General features: G+C 41.5%; 1 protein-coding gene across 9 annotated transcripts in view; it reads left to right on the top strand.

The window, feature by feature from the left end:
• The window catches only part of dnmt3aa (DNA (cytosine-5-)-methyltransferase 3 alpha a), a 361,546-nt gene that overhangs the window by 36,777 nt on the left and 306,882 nt on the right, over positions 1 to 17,887 (top strand). For 7 of the 9 annotated variants that reach the window (XM_078399367.1, XM_078399366.1, XM_078399365.1 and 4 more), the window contains exon 3: positions 7,828 to 7,905. The exons of the other annotated variants lie outside the window; for them this stretch is intronic. In XM_078399367.1, coding sequence (XP_078255493.1) covers positions 7,828 to 7,905 — 78 coding nt within the window. The remainder of the gene's footprint in view (positions 1 to 7,827; positions 7,906 to 17,887) is intronic. 9 annotated transcript variants of the gene reach the window in all.

The raw sequence follows: 17,887 nt of genomic DNA, 5'->3' as shown, positions 1-17,887 counted from the left end.
CCACCGGAAACTTGGAATGGTAATCCACCATGACAAGATATTGAACGTTGTCAATTTCAAACATGTCCATTGCTATTTTGGTCCAAGGTGTGACTGGTATCTCATGTGGCATGAGTGTTTCCCTCATTTGCTCTGGCATGTGCATCTGGCACGGACTACACCTTCGGACAAGGTCATCAATGTGTTGGTTCATGTTGGGCCAATAGACCATTTGTCTCGCTAGAAGTCTCGTCTTCTCAATGCCTTGGTGGCCAACATGAAGTTGCTGCAATACATCCTGTCTCATCGACTCAGGAATGACTACTTGCCGTCCTTTGAAAATGGCCCCATTTGACATGCCCAACTCATCTCGAAAAGACCAGTAGGGCCGCAGGTCGGTAGGTATCTCCTGTAGGGTCGCCGGCCATCCGGAATGGACATACTGCATAACCCTATGCAGTATAGGGTCACGACAAGTTTCTGTCTGCAGCTCCACCCTTTTGAGTTTGCCGAAGTGTATCAAGTCGACACCTAGCGTGTCCTCGATGTTGTCGAAGAAGATGCTCTCTACATGTACATCGAGATCTATGCTCTCTGTCTTCTCCGGATTGGGCAGCCTGCTGAGAGTGTCAGCAATGATCATCTCAGCCCCAGGTCTGTGCTCTATGGTGAAGTTGTATCCTTGCACCTTGATGAGCAACCGCTGCAGTCGGGGTGGGGCACTCGTGAGTGGTTTGCCGCAGATAGTGACAAGAGGCTTGTGATCAGTCAGCACCTTAAAATCCCGCCCAAATAGGTATGTATGAAACCTTGTGATGCCAAAAACCAATGCAAGGGTCTCGCGTTCAATATTGGAGTAGTTGGACTGGCATGAAGACAGTGCCTTCGAAGCGTACGCAACAGGCCGTCCTTCCTGCGAAAGGCATGCTCCCACTCCTTTCATTGACGCATCTACCTCAAGGGTGACAGGAGCATCAGGGCGATAGTACTGGAGGACAGATTCCCCCTGTATGCAGCTCTTCAGGTTACAGAACGCCGTTTGGTGGTCTTCTTGCCACAAGAATGGGACATCTTTCTTCAACAAATCCCTCAAAATGGCGACCAGGTCAGCATACTTTGGGATGTAGGGCGATAAAAAATTCATCATCCCCAGGAACCGTTGTAAATCTTCCTTATCTTGTGGTGTTGGCATCTTATGAATGTCCTGCACCTTACCAAGATCTGGCCGAATGCCTGTGTCTGAATACATTGTCCCAAAGAAGTTGATGGAGTTAGCCTTCACTACGCACTTAGCACTGTTGAAAACTAGCCCTTCCCGGGACGCTGCCTCTAACAGCTTCTGTAGATTATAATCATGTTCTTGCGCTGTGGATCCCACTATGACAATATCATCCGCAATGCAGACGCATCCAGGAACCTGTTCTATGATCGTGTCCATACGCTGCTGGAATATATCCTGACTCACCGACAAACCGAAAGGCAACCTCTTGTAGCAATACCTGCCAAAAGGCGTGCGGAACGTGGTAAGTTCCTGGCTAGCCTCATCAAGTCGGACAGACCAATAACCCGCTTTAGCATCGAGTTTGGAGAACAATTTCCCATTGGCAAAAGCCGGATTGATCTCCTCAAGTGTCTGGATCTTGTGCGGGCAACGTTTGAGACTTGCATTCAAACGCTTCGGGTCTAGGCATACCCTGATTGACCCATCCTTCTTAACGGAGGTGGTTATTGAACTGCACCAGTCCGTATGGTGAGTCACCTTTCGGATGACTCCATCATCTTCCATTTTGTCCAACTCAGCCCGCAACTTGTCTTTGAGATGGATACTACATTTCCTTGGCGCATCAATGTGTGGTGTGGCCTCCTCCTTGAGATGAAGGGTGGCTGGCCCCTTGAAGTTGCCAATCCGATCAAACTGATTAGGCCACCTCTTCATTAGGTCCCCCACCGAGTTGAAACTGTCTTGCTCCTTCCGAGCATCTGATGAGTACTCCTCTGGTCCCATAGCATGTATCGTGACAACCTGAAGTCGCTTAATACCTGGGAGGCCGATGACAGCGGATCCTGCCACGTCTACCACAAAAAATTCCTGAGGACACCACATCGACCCTTGGTATCGGCACGAAACGGATATAGTGCCAACACACATGATTTCCGTCCCATTATATGCTGTCAGACGGACTTTGCATGGTCGTAGGTGCTGCTTGTATTTGTCATTGGGATACATGTCTCGTATGATCCGAAGGGGAAGAGTATTTCCTCCAGCCCCGGTGTCTATCTTCACCTTCAGTCGATGTTGCCCCTTCATTGACGGGCATTTGATGTTCAACACCGCAAATGCCTCATCACCCATTGGAGGCATCCTGTCCATACCTGAAATGGTGATATTATGGACATACATATCCGATCCTTCCTCTTGACTGTCACAGCACGATGCATCACCGTCATGGGACTGCTGCTGCACCTCGTCAACTCGCTTGTATTTGCCCCTGGACCATTTAGATGGGCGCACAGGATCCACTTTATTCCTACAGCATTTTGCCCAATGCCCTTTCTTGCCACACTTCTTGCATGTGTCGCGATACGCCGGGCATTGCCTGGGCTTATGAAACAAATCACAGTAGCCACAAGGGTTTTGTCTCTCATCCTGCGACTTCTGTTTCGTCGACCCTCGTGTCTTGACAGCATCAATATGGCTAGACCCGGGCTCTAAATTTGCAATGCGCTGTCTGCCCGCTGCAATGGCCTCATACTGCCTGCCTAACGTAAGCACCTCTGGAATGGTGTGACCTTTAGGCTTCTGTATAAGCTCTCGCTGTAGACCTTCATGGGGCGTGGACGTGATTACCAACTCCATGACTCTGTCAGTGAGCTCCTGCTCAGTGAAGTCACACTGGAGGCTTTTTTCGCGACACCGGGTCACAAACTGAGCAAGCAACTCCCCCGGCTTCTGGCGATACCGCATCAACTCCAACCTGTGGACCCTGAAATTTACCTTCGTCCTCAGCTGGTCCTCAAAAAATGCCCATATGCACTCCGGTTTGCTCCGATCCTCCACACTCAGACCTGACGCATTCAAACGACGAAGTCCTTCCACTCCCAAAGCGATTTTTATCTTCGTGGCCTGCTTAGATTCCGATGCAACTTCTAAGTCTTCCAGGCACAGTTGCAACCTTTCCTTGAACAGGGAGAACTCAGTGGGGATGTCCAGCACTTGCCAGTTCATTTCAGGTAACCGAGACATATTATTTGCACTATATGGCGGAAACACGGTAACTTGAACAATTATAAATAAAACCAAAAACAACCGTATCACAGGACCCCAACCCTTGCTATCAGCAAATCTATAGCACTATATGCATTCACAGAAATAAACATACATATACCATAGTATCAAATGCAAACAGTAATCTTGCAGTATTACACACAGATAAGCACACAAAGCAATGTCCAAATCTTCCCTTCAAGAAGCAGACTGGCCGTGTAGATCAGCGTAGCGTAGGCTCTAGATGGGTGAAGGTCGCTGCTCCACTGCGATGATCTGCCTCGCAACGATGGGCTCCCAACGATGGGCTCCCAACGATGGGCTCGCAACGATGGGCCCGCAACGATGGGCTCCCAACGATGGGCTCCCAACGATGGGCTCGCAACGATGGGCCCGCAACGATGGGCTCCCAACGATGCAGCTCCCACCTGCTGTAACCGCGGTGCGATCGGGCCTCGGCTGCGGTGCGCGTTGGCCCCGCCCACAGGTGCTCCCGGCCGCTGCTACTCAGTCGACGCGTGCTGCCGCTGCCTCGGGCCCAGGGCCTTCCCGACTCACCGGTCGCCGCGCCTGGGTAAGGATGCAGTGCCTCGGCCTTACCGGTCGTCGCGCCTCCGTGGGTGGTCGGTCCCTCCGGTCGCCGAACTCCCCCGCGATGTCGGGTCTCACCGGTCTCTGCACTCCCCCGCGATGTCGGGTCTCACCGGTCCCTGTCGGTGACGGTGTCGTCGTCGGTGTGGGCCTTCACACACCTCCCTCAGCAGCTTGCAACGTCCCGTCGGCAGCTCAGCGCTGACTGCAGATCAGGTAAGTGCACATACACGGTAGGCCCTGTCGAGAGGCAATCCAGCGTCCCGTACGAGCTGGAAACTACTCTTTATTTCTGTTTCTTTCCCCTAGGGCACTAGTTTAATTATTTTCGTAGTATAGTTTTCACCAACAAAAAAAATTCTTTTAAATTTAAATTAAAAAAAAAATTTTTTTTTGACTTGTGAACCTTTTCTGCTTGGGTTTCTCTTTATCTTTCTAGGCAAATCACCAAACCGCTGCCACCATGTTGTACTTCGTGGTCCGGTACCTGTTGTACCTTTAGTGACTCTGGACGGACCACAAGTACACGTGTATAAAAGGTTACAATGCTGGAGCTCAACTCCAGGCTGTTTATTCCGTGGTCATCTGGATCCAGAGTGACCACCCAATCACACCAACCTCTTATATACGCACTCCTGCACATGCAAACAAAGTAGTCCTTGGGATACACAAAATAGTCCCAGGCAATATCACAACACTTCTCAGCTGTTATCAGGCAACTGAATCATCCTACCACAACCAGAGAGCAGTGCTGAACTACTATCTACCTCTTCAATGACCCTCGGACTATCCTTGATCGGACTTTGCTGGCTTTACCTTGCAGTAAACGTATTCCCTTATCATGTATCTATACACTGTAATGGCTCGATTGCTGTCATGTATTGTCTTTCTGCTGATTAGATAGCGCACACCAAAAGCTTTTCATTGTACTCTGGTTCACGTGACAGTAAACTAAACTGACTGACTGACCTGGTTTTGGGATATTCAATGTTTATTTTTGCCACAAAATAAATGACCTTTCAATATTTATCTTATCAGTTAGCTCTTTTATTTAAGGATTAGGATATATGCATAATCAATGAATCTGTTGAAATAAATTGTCTTATTTAGTTTTATTACATGTATAGTATTTCTTAGGATATTGGGTTGTTTTTAACTCAGTAGATACATTGTCACCGTTATAATATAGCTAGCTGTATGCCATATTGGAGCACATTATCGGACTCATACTTCAACACAGGACTATGAGAGCACTCTGTGCAGGTGCACGCCTTGTGGTTGGACCATTAAAATGAGGAGTATCTGTCAATTTGAGTTGTAGTTAAAAAACACAACTTATTCAATGAGCCATGAAGTTCTTCAAGTATTTTGACCAAAATGTATCCTTAAATATACACCCCCAAAGAGAATTATTATTTATAACTGTTTGTTCCACACATCGCCTTGGTCAATGTTGTTGACACGCATGACTCGGTTTAAAATAATGTGATGTATGAAGCTTCTATTTTGGGCAAGTTATTTCTGCCCCAAGCTAATTATTTGCTATTTTTCTTTTATTTTATAAATAACTTCATGGTACTCTATTGTTATTTCTAATATTCATCTTTTTAACAGATGGATTATCACTACATCCCTCTCACTAACCCTTTTTGAGGCTCTCCAGGCTGATCAATTCTTGGCATAACTTTATTTGTCACCAGCGATTGGTTGAATTCCACTGTATTTCCTTCTCTGTTGTCATGAATGTATTTCACGTGCCATTTGCCAGTTGTCATAGTTATTCCTTTCCTTTCCTGATTTCATTCTATCCATCCCCTGGTGTTGACAATTGCTGCAAAATTGTTTGGAATTATTGGTGCAAGATCAGCTATGATAAAATGACCAAAGCAGGACCACGTATTTGTTCTAGATGTTGTACTGGCTGCCTCTATTAATACTAAGCTGTTATATGGCAACTGGATATACGCAAAGTGAACTGTACAAAGCCAGCATTGACAACTCTGAGGTACACCTTGCAGCTATTTGATTTCTGAATTTCACAGTTCATTGCACATTTACTCATGGCATAGAATCCTGTCCTGCGTTCCCCCTTCCCTATTAATCAACACAGTTTAAGGGAGCACCAACTTGTTGTGGGTTCATTGTTGTTTGATTTCTACCAGCTATTGTTCTACATGACTTTCCAGATTTCTTTGAAATCACTGAAGTCTAAAAGCAGTGGCGAACCAGCAGCTGACTGTCTTGGCCTTAACTTCAAGCTTCCGCACAAACTGATTGCTTCTGAACATTAACGCATGTTATTTGCACATTTTTTGGGAACAATCTTAAAGAGCACCTCTTCAAAGGTTGATTGCCTTAAGTGCACAATAATATATATTTTTTGGCTTACCCCAAGCCTTCATCTTTGCTCTACCTACCTGTTATTTTTAAACTGCTTTGGACATAAGGCATAAGGCATAAATGCAGAGGCATCTGACAGCAGCCATTATCCACAAACAAGGTGCTCCTGCTTTTCCTTGAGCTACCCATCCCTGGATCCATTTCCAGCAGCTTCAACTCCATAACGCTGTTATTAGTTTAGTTTAGTAATGTAGCGTGGAAATAGACCCTTCGGCCCACCGAGTCCGCGCTGACCAGCAATCCCCGTGTATTAATATGACACGCACACTAGGGACAATTTTCCATTTATACCAAGCCAATTTACCTACATACCTGTACGCCTTTGCAGTGTGGGAGTAAACTGAAGATCTCGGAGAAAACCCACGCAGGTCAAGGGGAGAACGTACAAACTCCGTACAGACAGCACTCGTAGTCAGGATCGAACCCGGGTCTCCAGTGCTGCAAGCGCTGTCAGGCAGCAACTCTACCATTGTGCTACCATGCCACATTTTTCTACCTTTTTGGGGCTCAGGTGTAAACTCATTGAATTATTTTTTTATTTGCAAACTGTGTAAAATGATACGTAGTTTTGAAATTATCCTTAATTATGAACAGATCTTTTTAATCCCTAATTTCTTCATCACGGTTCCTTTTCTTTCATAGTGTAATATCAAGTGGTTTTGGGGTATCACTCCCAACATAAAGCTTTAAACCCTGATCAAGTAAATCGAGTATCACTGTACCTTAATTGGTACACATGACCATAAGATACCCTTTGAAGTCATTCATCATTTTGAGGATGCTGTTCTTCCATGTTGCAGCTTTGAACTTTTTTTGTTCAATTAATCTAGGGATGAGGCCTTCTTTCATCCAAAGTTGCACACAACCTCAAATCAGTCTTCCAACAAATTAACTTCAAGGTCCTTACTGTCCTTCTCTAGCTTCATTTCAGACAAATTGAGCAATCTTCTTCATCCACAAAATGCTGGAGTAACTCAGCAGGTCAGGCAGCATCTCGGGAGAGAAGGAATGGGTGCTCGGGGGTCGCGTAACTATCCACATATGTCAACCTGCATCTTCCTTTATCTTGAATGGGCTGATTATTCTTCATTTCTCCAGTCCACTGCCAAAGGCTGCTCTTTCAGCCATTGTTCAAAGGAACTCCCATTTTAAACCTTGTTGCATGGCTCCTTTCTCTCTACTGTCTAAAATATTCTCAAGAACCAGAATTTCTCTACTGTCTCCTCCACTTTCTCATATTGGATTCTAAATTTCTGGTTAAAATTTACTCCGACCTGTTACCTGAGGAGCAACACCAGAAATATGGTGGAGAAGAAATACCAATTCATTTCCACTGTCTCTTTAGAGATGAATGCGTACATCAGAAAAATGTTCTTTGGATGAAATTCCATCAGAATCGACAAGTTGCCAGAAAATTTAATAAATTGTAGAGAAGAAATTGTTAATCGAAGATAACTTAAAGGGTCCTTTACAGTACATATTGAAAATGGCAAATGGAAGATTTTTGCCCTGCTGATCATTCTAATGACCTGCGGCATCATCGTTTATCAAAAAAATCATCTGGTTGTCTGTACCTTGTTTTTATGATACAGAATGATGAGCAGCCAGAGAAAAATAGAAACAAGGAGAAAAGACGAGGCAGGCCAGGGAGAAAACGCAAGCAAACAATGGTAAGCACAGATCATATTGTTAAATGTCCTATGATTTCATATGACAAGCGAGTCCTCTGGTTGCTGGTGGGGATGCACTAATGGGATATCACCATTCTTTTAAGAACGTGAACTGTTTGGCTGCCTTTGTTCTTTCAAGTACCACATTTTTTTAACAGTCTTTGTCCAGTGACTGTATTATGTTTAGCTCCTGCTTTGTAATACAATTCATTTGTTAGTTGATTAACTATCTCAAATAACCAGACGTGGAAAACATAAAAAAATTCCTAGATGGTTCCAAGTGGCTCTTGGTAATTTTTCTATCTTAATCTTTGTTTACTTCTTAAAATGCTGTATTGTTTTTTTACCATAAATATGCTACTGTTTTCCCCAACATCTGCTCTCTCTTAAATCTAGTTTTAACCTTATAAGCTTCCATTCTGGACAGTAAAATCTTCCAGTAATTTGCTTTTCTTAGCTCTGTTTCAAAGTTTGGGGTACTTTTTCCTCAAAATGCATTAAAAATAAATCTATGTCCATGATTTTAAGTACCTTTATTTATATTGTTACATAAAGCACACCATTAAAATCTGCCTATCCCTTCCAAATTTTTCATTCTGATATACCACAGCAAATGATTTGCTCATTTGAGTGTGGGTACCAATTTAAGAGTAATTACTACTGAATTATAGGTTGTGGAACCGGACTGTTGCCATCCACATACCTTTCAATGAGGGTAAATCATGCAGAGAGCAGCCTTTTCAACTGAGTGAACACAACCCTGAGATTTTCAAACTGTTGGCATCATTTATTTGCATTATATTTTCACAGGACACATTTAATGGTATGCATCAATTATTTTAAATTGAGATTGATAATGCTACCTGTGGAAGTGAGCAAACCTCAGACCTGTCATGGGACTAGATCTTCAGTGGCAAATACATTTTGTATTGTTACAATGACAGCTGGCAGGACCTAGTCCCCCCATGCTATTTTTTGTCAATATGTGTGTGTTCTGCCATCCTTCTTATAAACTACACTGCACATTTGTGAATGACCCTCAAAGATAATCAACATTTATCATTTCCAGGTTCAAATTAATTTGCTCAGAAAGAGAGAGAAACATGTGGGTGTGGGAGGGTGTGTGTACTTAAGTACAAGATTTAGCTGCCAACCTAACAATAAAAACCTGAAAATTATGGTTGAAAGCAAAATGCTGTTTGTCTAAGAAAACACACAACAAAATATGGTAGATCGTGGAAACCTGTAAGATTCCGCCTCCCCCCCATTTCAGAAAATGCTTAGAATACACACCAATAAACAACAGTGGAGGGGTAAAGAGAGTTACAATTTCAGGTCAAAATGACCGGTCAGCATTGCAATGACTTTTGACTCTGTGTAAGTCTAAACTTTAGAGAGTCATAACTTTTATCTTATTTCTTGGCAACTTGCCAGCTATGTTAGTACACTAACAACTGTTTTCAGATTGATAACAAATGGTAGTTTGCTTTGTAGTGCTAACACATCTTTCTATTAAATTACTCACATGTGATGATTTCAGAAATTCTTTAGTAATCATCAAAAGATGAGAAGGAAATAATGTGCTTAAACCAAAGTTGGACATAAATTGTGGTCATTTCAAACTCAAAATGTTTTTTTCTTTTGACACAATGACTGCTAACCTTTTGAGTGTCTTCAACATTTTCTGTTATCCCTTTTACTTGATTAGTTTTTTATATATATTTGCTTCTTCACATTCATTTGACTAGGTCAAATTTTGTGCATGATTATTCGGATTATTGGTCTGGCAAAGTGGAATTGACCTGTCCATGTTATCTCAAATTATATTTCAAAACTGAGGACTATAACATTGATTAAGCCAACTATACAGTAGATTCAAAGCGCCTTAATGCATTTGGCTTTAAGTTGGCTCAAACCATACACTATTATTAAATCAGACTATAAAACAACATTGATATTTCAAATGTACTATCTTTTCCTGTTAGGAACTGTAGTACAATATTTGCTGTACTACCAAATCACCGGATGAGCAAAGGAGACAATTGCAATCATCTTGGTCACAAGTAGCAAATGTCCACAAGCTGTTGAGGTCCTCTTCTGATTTCAGTAATTTGCCTTGTCAATTTTAGCAGGTTATGCAAATAAAATATCAGGACAATATATACTTCATCATATGAGTTGTAATAATAATTTATAATTATGAGAATTGTGTTTATCATTGCAGACAAAGGTAAGCATTATTTTTTAAGTTCATGTTTCATGAAAACTTAGTTACCGATAAATCTTACAAAAAAATTAGGAATTAAAAAAAAAAAAAGTACAAGTTTAAAAACTGAGAAAATTTCAACCAATAGTTTTGGTTCATGTTGCCAGTTCATCAGTTGCACATTCAATTCTTGCTTTACTTCAGTGCACATTCATTAAATAAATAATCATTAAGAATACATATAAACAGAAGTGTTTAAAACATTGGACAGGAAAAAGTGCACCTGTGACGTTGTCTCACTGCTTTGCTTTTCTGATGAAAGTAGCACATATTTTTGAGCTTGTATCTAAATAACCTCTCATTTGTGGTTTCATTTTGGCAAACATTTCTATGTCTTTTTTTGTTTCCTGTAATTCAGTGCCCAAAACTGCACAAATTATCCCATCTGTGGCTTGGCTAATGTCATAAAAAATGTTAAATTGTTTCTTGCTTTTTAGACCCTCTGTATAAAACCCCATTATTTTATTTGGTCTTTATGGCTTATTGAGTTGAATGATCAGTTAAATAATCTATACATATGTATCCATAGAACCTTCTGATCCCTTGCTCATCAGTGTTATTATTTAGTGAATATGTTTTATCCATGTTCTTTTTCTTCCAAAATGGGCTGCTTCATTTTTTTTTGCACTGAACTACATGTTCCCATTCCTGATTTTTTTTGTCCTATAGTCACACACATTCCTCTTCAAGTTGCCTTAATCACTGATTTAGTATGAATACCAAATTCCACTGATTCACCTATTCCAAAACCAGAGTAAAATAAGAGGTTGGACTACCGATACTTTTCCACATGCAGTTATTGATGGCAGCAATAATTCTCCGATCTGTTCTGCTTGTACCACACGTGATTTATCCTACATTTCTTTCCATCATTCAAGAGAGGTGGGCTTTGCAGGCTGCCCGGCATTTAATTGCCCATCCCTAATTGACCGAAGAAGGAGATGGTAGGCTGCCGCTTAAACCACTGCTGTCCTTGAGATGTTCGTATACCCACAATGCTATTAAGGAGGGAGTTTCAGGATTTTAACGCAGCTACAGTGAAGGAGCAGTGATATATTTCCAAGACACGATGGTGTGTGGTTTGCAAAGCAACTTCAAGGTGGTGTGTTCCCATGCATTTGATGTTCTTGTCTTTCTATTTGGAAGTAGCCATGGGTTTGGACATTTCTGTCGAAGGAGACTTGGTGATTTGCAGCACCTCATCCTGTAGATGGTACGACCTGATGTTACTGTGCAATGGAGGTAGAGTGAGTGAATGGTTGTGGATTGGATGCCTATCCAGCGGTCTGCTATGTCCTGTATGATGTCGAGCTGTTTGAGTATTGTTGAAGCTGCACTCATACAGGCAAGTTGAGAGTATTCCACTTCTGACTTGATCTAGCAATAATGGCTAAGCTTTTCAAAATCAGTAGATCAGTCAGTCGCCTCAGAATTCTTAGTCTCCCTGCGACTTGATATATTTCCAAGACACATTGTGTATATGGCTCCTCCAGTTTAATTTCAGGTCAATGGGAACCCCTTCCCCAAGACATTGATAGTATTGACAGTGGGAGATAGCTGGAGTTGTATGTATGTAACTTGTCACCTATCAGCTCAAGCCTGGATATTGTCTGAATTAGGGTCCCGGCACAAAACGGCACCTATCCATGTCCTTCAGAGAGGCTGTCTGACCCACTGAGTTATTCCAGCATTTTGTGTTCCACGTAAGATTCCAGCATCTGTAGTTCCTCTGTTTCCATTGTCTAGATCTTGCTCCATTTGGTATTGGCATTGGTTTATTATTGTCACACGTGTCGAGATACAGTGAAAACCATTGTTTGCTATCCAGTCAAATCATATTATGCATGAGTACATTCAGGCCTTGCACAATTACAACTTGTCGTGCAAAGAAAAAACAATACCAGAATGTAGCGTTATAGCATTATTGTGTTACAGTTCATTTGGTGAATGACTGCTCCGTGTTTTGTCGATGGTGCACATTCTGGTCACAGTATATTAGTTATAAGAAAAATTAATGTGTGCGTTGGTGTTATTGGTCAGTAGCCAAGTAGAATTCTTTACCTTTGATGGTGCTGACATAGTTTAGAATTGTTGACAGTTCACTCATTCAGGATGGTGAAGGGTTTATAATCAGGTTTAAGGCATGTTTCTTGGAAATAGTGGATAGGCTCTGGATAGTCAGGGGTGAATCACCTCCTCCAAAATAGCGAGGATCTGACTTGCTGTTGCAACTATTTTCATCATGTGGCTAGGACAGTAAAGTTTCTCTTCTCTAGTGACTCTGTGATGTTGATGGTGGGCAGGATCATTCATGGCATTTCTTCTAAATTGTGTGCAGTGACTGTAACTATCCACTTATATGTGCATGCCTCACTCTGGACAAACATGGATTGTTTCATTGTCTGATGAGGTATGAATGCAGCAAGCTACTATGCATTAATCAACAAACCTCCCCGTTTGTGAATTTACGATGGCAGGATACCCATGAATGAAGAACTGAAGATGTTTGAGCCTAGGACACTGCCCTGATGAACTTATTCAGCAATGTCCTGGGACTAAGAGTATTGGCAGCCAACGACTTAAATAATCTTTGTTTGTTTGAGGTACAACTCCAGCCACTGCAGAGTTTTATTTCACTTTGTTTTTCAGAGGCCCATCAGATTGTCAAATTTTGCATTGATTTCAAAGGTTCGTCACTTTCCTCTCCTCTGGAATTCAGTTTATTTATCATGTTTGGATTAAGGTTGTGATGAGATCTGGAATAGAAAATGCATGGAGGAATCCAAACAGAGAAAAGAGCAAGTTATTGGTGAGGAAGTATTTTTTGATTGCACCATTATGGGCTGTAATTGGCTGGATTGGATTTTTCTTCCTTTCTGGTAGCTGATCATACCTGTCTAATGGGATTGTGGTGACTGGACTTCGTCCGAATATCTAGCTTGTTCGACAACAAAAGATTTCAGCACCATAGTCATAATACTGTGAGGCCAAAAAGTCTTTGTTGTATTCAATCCACTTTGATTTTTATACAGTGCATCAGATAGGTGAACTCTGATTTCTGTGATGCTAGAATCTTTGAGGAGGCTCAATTAGATTATTCTTTGGTTACTTTTGGTTGAGGCTGGTTGCCAATGCAGCTTTGACATTTGTACTTGTGTGTGGGTAGTGATTGATGGTGATGTTCATGAGCAGTCCTGGTGTCAAATGTTTAATTATCCATTACTGTTGAATCTGCTTGGACATCAGAGCATTAATCCAATTAATTGGTTATGATTGGGAGCACATCAGAGGAAGTGAGAGAATGGAAGCTAGATGTTCTGAGAGAGGTGTTTGGGGTTTTAAAGGTTCACAGGGAGATGCTCTTTCCTCTTATCAGAAGGAAGAAGCCTGCTGCTGAATAAATGAAGACAGTAGGAGTTTGACAATGAGGTAGCTGCGGTAGGGTGGTACCATGCTCAAGGGTTCATTGACAAAATAAGTCAGGAATAATGATTACTTTGGAGTATTCACCTATGAACTAATCATCCCAACCCCAATCTACGTTTTTAAGCCTTTTCCAAGCAAATAACCCTTCACACTATCTTTTCATACATTTGTACTCATTCCTTTTCAGTGTACTTCCTTTCATATGCTTTTGTCCATCCACAATACGCACCTACTTTCTTCTTTCTGCTTGGTCATGCTATTCTCTTTTAGTTATGCTCAGCAAAATATACTTCATTCATTCTTTCATTCAACGAAGACCATAATCCTTACTCTTAGGTCTCTTTATTTCCTTACAGGGGAAGAGAGCACAGACTATTGGGAAAAAGGTCAAGAAGCAAAGATGGTCCTCCTCATATTTCTCATCAGACTTACGGAGGAGGAGCCGGAATTGTTAGAATCTTGATGTGTTTAACCATTGGATATGGAGAGATAATGGGGCCCAATATTCCACTGACTGTGTTAATTGTCAAACACATGACATATATCACTCATTTATTTTGATTTGCTGTCAGTTAGAGGTGAAATATGACTTGGTACATAATGATAACTCTAAAAGTCATTTTCAGCTTTTTCTAACTTGGGTCTTTAATCTCCCACAGGAGGAGATCAAAGAGGAAGTCAACAGTTCCTCCGAAGAGGTTACTCTTCATCATTACAGGCAGACCATGCACTAGCTCACATACTCACACTTTGGTCCAAATAGTAAGGCACATAATTGGACAGTCAGCTGCTGATTACATGTGACAAGTGAGCATGAGCAAAATATGCACGGCAAATCCACCAAGAGGCCACCAGATCTCCCAAGCTGTGTTAGCTGAGTACTGGTGCTTCTTCTCAATGTCTTCTAACAAACAGGCTATTTCAGGCAATGGAGTGCGTGAAAGTGATGGACTGGTTATTTACAGGATTAGTTTGTGTTACTTACAGAATGTGGGGTTAGGAGTGGTAAGAAAATGTGAATGCTGTACATGAATGTCAGGTAGCAGAACCCAGAAGAAATCTTCCAAGAGTATCCTGAGCAACAGTGTTGTTATCCCATTGGATATATCAGCCACTGCCTTCGTCCGCTCTTTGGAATCATCTGCATTTAATTACATATTTATTTCAAATAAAAAAGACATTCAGCCTTTCAGATTCATACAGGCCCTTGAAGACCAATCGGATCAGTCCCATTCCCTCTCATATTTCCTTGTAACTTTGCAAATTATTCCCTCTCACATGCCCTTTAAGTTATTGCCCTTACCGATGCTTCGGGGTCATTTACAATTGCCGGTTCATCTACACGTATATCTTTAGGGTGAGGGAGAAAATTGGAGCACCAAGGGATGAAACTCATGCATGTCGTGGGGAGAATATGGACAGGCAGCGTTCAAGATCAGGAGTGAACATGGGTTAGTGGTGCCATGAGTCTGCAGCACTAACTTCTGTGGCACTGTTCTGTGCTCCACTCTCTATGTCCTGCTGGCCCATTCTTCTAGGAATTATAGAATAGTAGAAGTAAAATTGCATGGCCCATTGATTCAGGCATTTTGAACAGGTTCCCAATGACTTTGAACGTTTCTATCAAATCACATTTCAATATTCTCTGTTCCCTTGATAATAATTTTTAGATTTTTTTGCATACTTAGTGCCTGGATGAGGGATAACCTCCGCACTGAAGAGGAGTGGTGAGGTTTTGATTCAAGGGGACATTGGCATTACTATTGAAGAAGGCCACACACTGCAGCTGAATCTTCGCTGGGACCGGAGTTGGAGAGAATGAAATAGCAAGGGAGGGAGATTAATGCGGGGGTGGGTGGGTATGGGCTGGCAGTGGTAGGGTGATTGTAGGCATAGAGAGAGATCCAGTGAAAGAAAATATTGAATACTTGAGGGTTGAATAAAAATAGCCACATTGTGTCAGCAAGCAAAATAATTCCTGTGCAAATGAAAATGGCAATCATTTAAGTGAGCCAATAATACAAAAATATGATCTGGTATTTTAAAAATTGTTAAGAAAAGATACACTGAATGATGATGTATATGAATAAGCAACATATTTGATTAGCAGGTGGACAAATTAACCGCATCGCAGATGAGTTAACTGCATCAGTATTGATACACAAATATGATTGCCATTATGGGACAATGGCAACATGGTTATCAAGAATGGAAACTTTAAATATCAAAGTGTATTTAGGATAGACAGGCAAAGCGGAATATGGTTTATCAGTAAAGGATGAAGTTAGTGCAATAGTGAGAAGGTATTAGCTCAGAAAATGAAGTCTGAGTAGAGCCTAAGAGGAACAACTTGGTGGATATTGTTTACATATTTCTGAACAGCACTGGTATTAATGAGGATGGCATCAAATAGGAAATTGAAGATACATGTATCAAGATATACCAATTATGGGACTTCAATCTACATGTGGACTGGCCAAGCTAAATTAGTATTAATACTATGGAGGATTGTTCCAGGATTGTGTATGGGATGGCTTTATGGACAAGAGGTGCAGGCCAACAGATTGGCCACTTTCTAATAAAAGAGGTGAGTTAGTAATCTTGTGCGGTCCATTCGGGAAAGGTCAACCAGGATTGTATTCATGATAGAATTCTTAATTAAAATGGAAAGTGAAATAGGGGAGACTTAAACTAGGTTCCTAATTCTAAACAAAGTTATGAGGAGCAAGTAGGTTCTGGTAGATTGGGAATCATCATAGAGGGCATGATGCTGGCGAGACAATAGCAAAAATTTAAAGAACAAATGTAGGAATTAGAATATTGTGCATTCCAGCATGGTGTAAAAAAAAAGAAAAGCAATGGTTTACAAATGATAACGATAGTATTAGATTCAAGGAGGAGTTGTATATGATTATCAGGATATACCTTCCATGAAGAGTGGGTCATGTCAGTTTATCCGACCTACTCTTGACATCTAGAGTCTATGCGGAGAGATAGGGTTAAGTAGGATTGTTTTCTAGTGGATCAGATGCTCTTGGGTTTTCAGAAAGCCTTTGATAAAGTCCCAGATGAAAATGTTAATAAGTGTTCAGAAGAGTGAGAGGAAGTTCTAGTTGAGTTTAGTTGCAAATTTCTGATGGGCTGGACTGTCTGCATAAGCAAATGATGTCTCTGCTGGCTGGTGAGTCTGGGATGAGAGCCACAGCCTCAGGTTAAAAGGCAAGACATTTAGTTTTGAGGCGTTTTCAATGTTGTTTAAATAAACCTCATTACACTTTCAGCAAGAACAAAATGCTGCAAGAACAAAGGCCAAATGATTTGAGTTGGTGAGAAGTCTCTAGGGGCAAGGGTCCCCTACCTTTTCATTGCTTTCATTCCCCATGGTATTTACAGCAGCTGTGACAAAGTGTGGCAAGGTTTTTTTTTGCAATTCCTGACCTCTGTTCCCTTCTGTTTGATGTATCTTGTACTAAATCTATTGGTGTAGCCATGGGATTTGGGCAAACAGTTCATAAAGTTTTTGCTCTGCCAGGCCACTTCGTCAGGTGTAAGCTGTACCTTTAAGAATGATTGATGTTCATAGTGTGAGTTGCATTCAGAATTATTGTATTTCTAGTGTGTTACAACATTGCTTCATACCTGGCATTCAATGACGTGCTCTTGAGAGCAGTGCAGAGGTTAGCTTTTTTGATTTTCGTGAGTTACTACAAAATAATTTGCATTCATGAGGGCACATTTTTAAACATGAATAAACTATGCAAGGAATATTGAATTTTACCAGCAGTACCTATGTCCCATGCATTAAAAAAAAAATGCAATTGGTAAAGTGAGATCATTGGCTTTGGAAAATTTGGACTGCTTCCCACGTTTATTTAAGGAGTCGATGGGCAATTGAGCCAGGGAGGTTGAAACTTCAATTTTGGTCTGTGCTGAATTAGCTGACATTACCAGGGGATGGTATAATTAGTTCCATTCCATCTATGTCAGGAAGATGAAGTTTGGCCGAAGTTGTTTCTTTTGCTATTCATGTCTTTCCATGCAACTTTACATGCCAGAGAAGATCAGGATATTGTTTGGTTGTGCTGTTACACCAGAGGAGAGCCAATTAACCCTCAGGATTTAGAATTACACATACAACAGGGCTTCAACCAAGTTTCTCGAGAAGAGTTGGATTCTGTAGAACCGCATCCTGCAAGTGCTACCTTTTTGTAGTAGGATAAGGAGAACGATAGTAAATTAACTTCAAATAGGAGCTCGTCATTCTGGTTCAAATAACTATTTGGCTTGGAG

This window comes from Rhinoraja longicauda, chromosome 5, assembly GCF_053455715.1.
Source record: "Rhinoraja longicauda isolate Sanriku21f chromosome 5, sRhiLon1.1, whole genome shotgun sequence".
In the NCBI taxonomy this organism is placed as follows: domain Eukaryota; kingdom Metazoa; phylum Chordata; class Chondrichthyes; order Rajiformes; family Arhynchobatidae; genus Rhinoraja; species Rhinoraja longicauda.
Note: the sequence above shows the minus strand (reverse complement) of the source record. Positions and strands in the feature narration are given on the sequence as shown.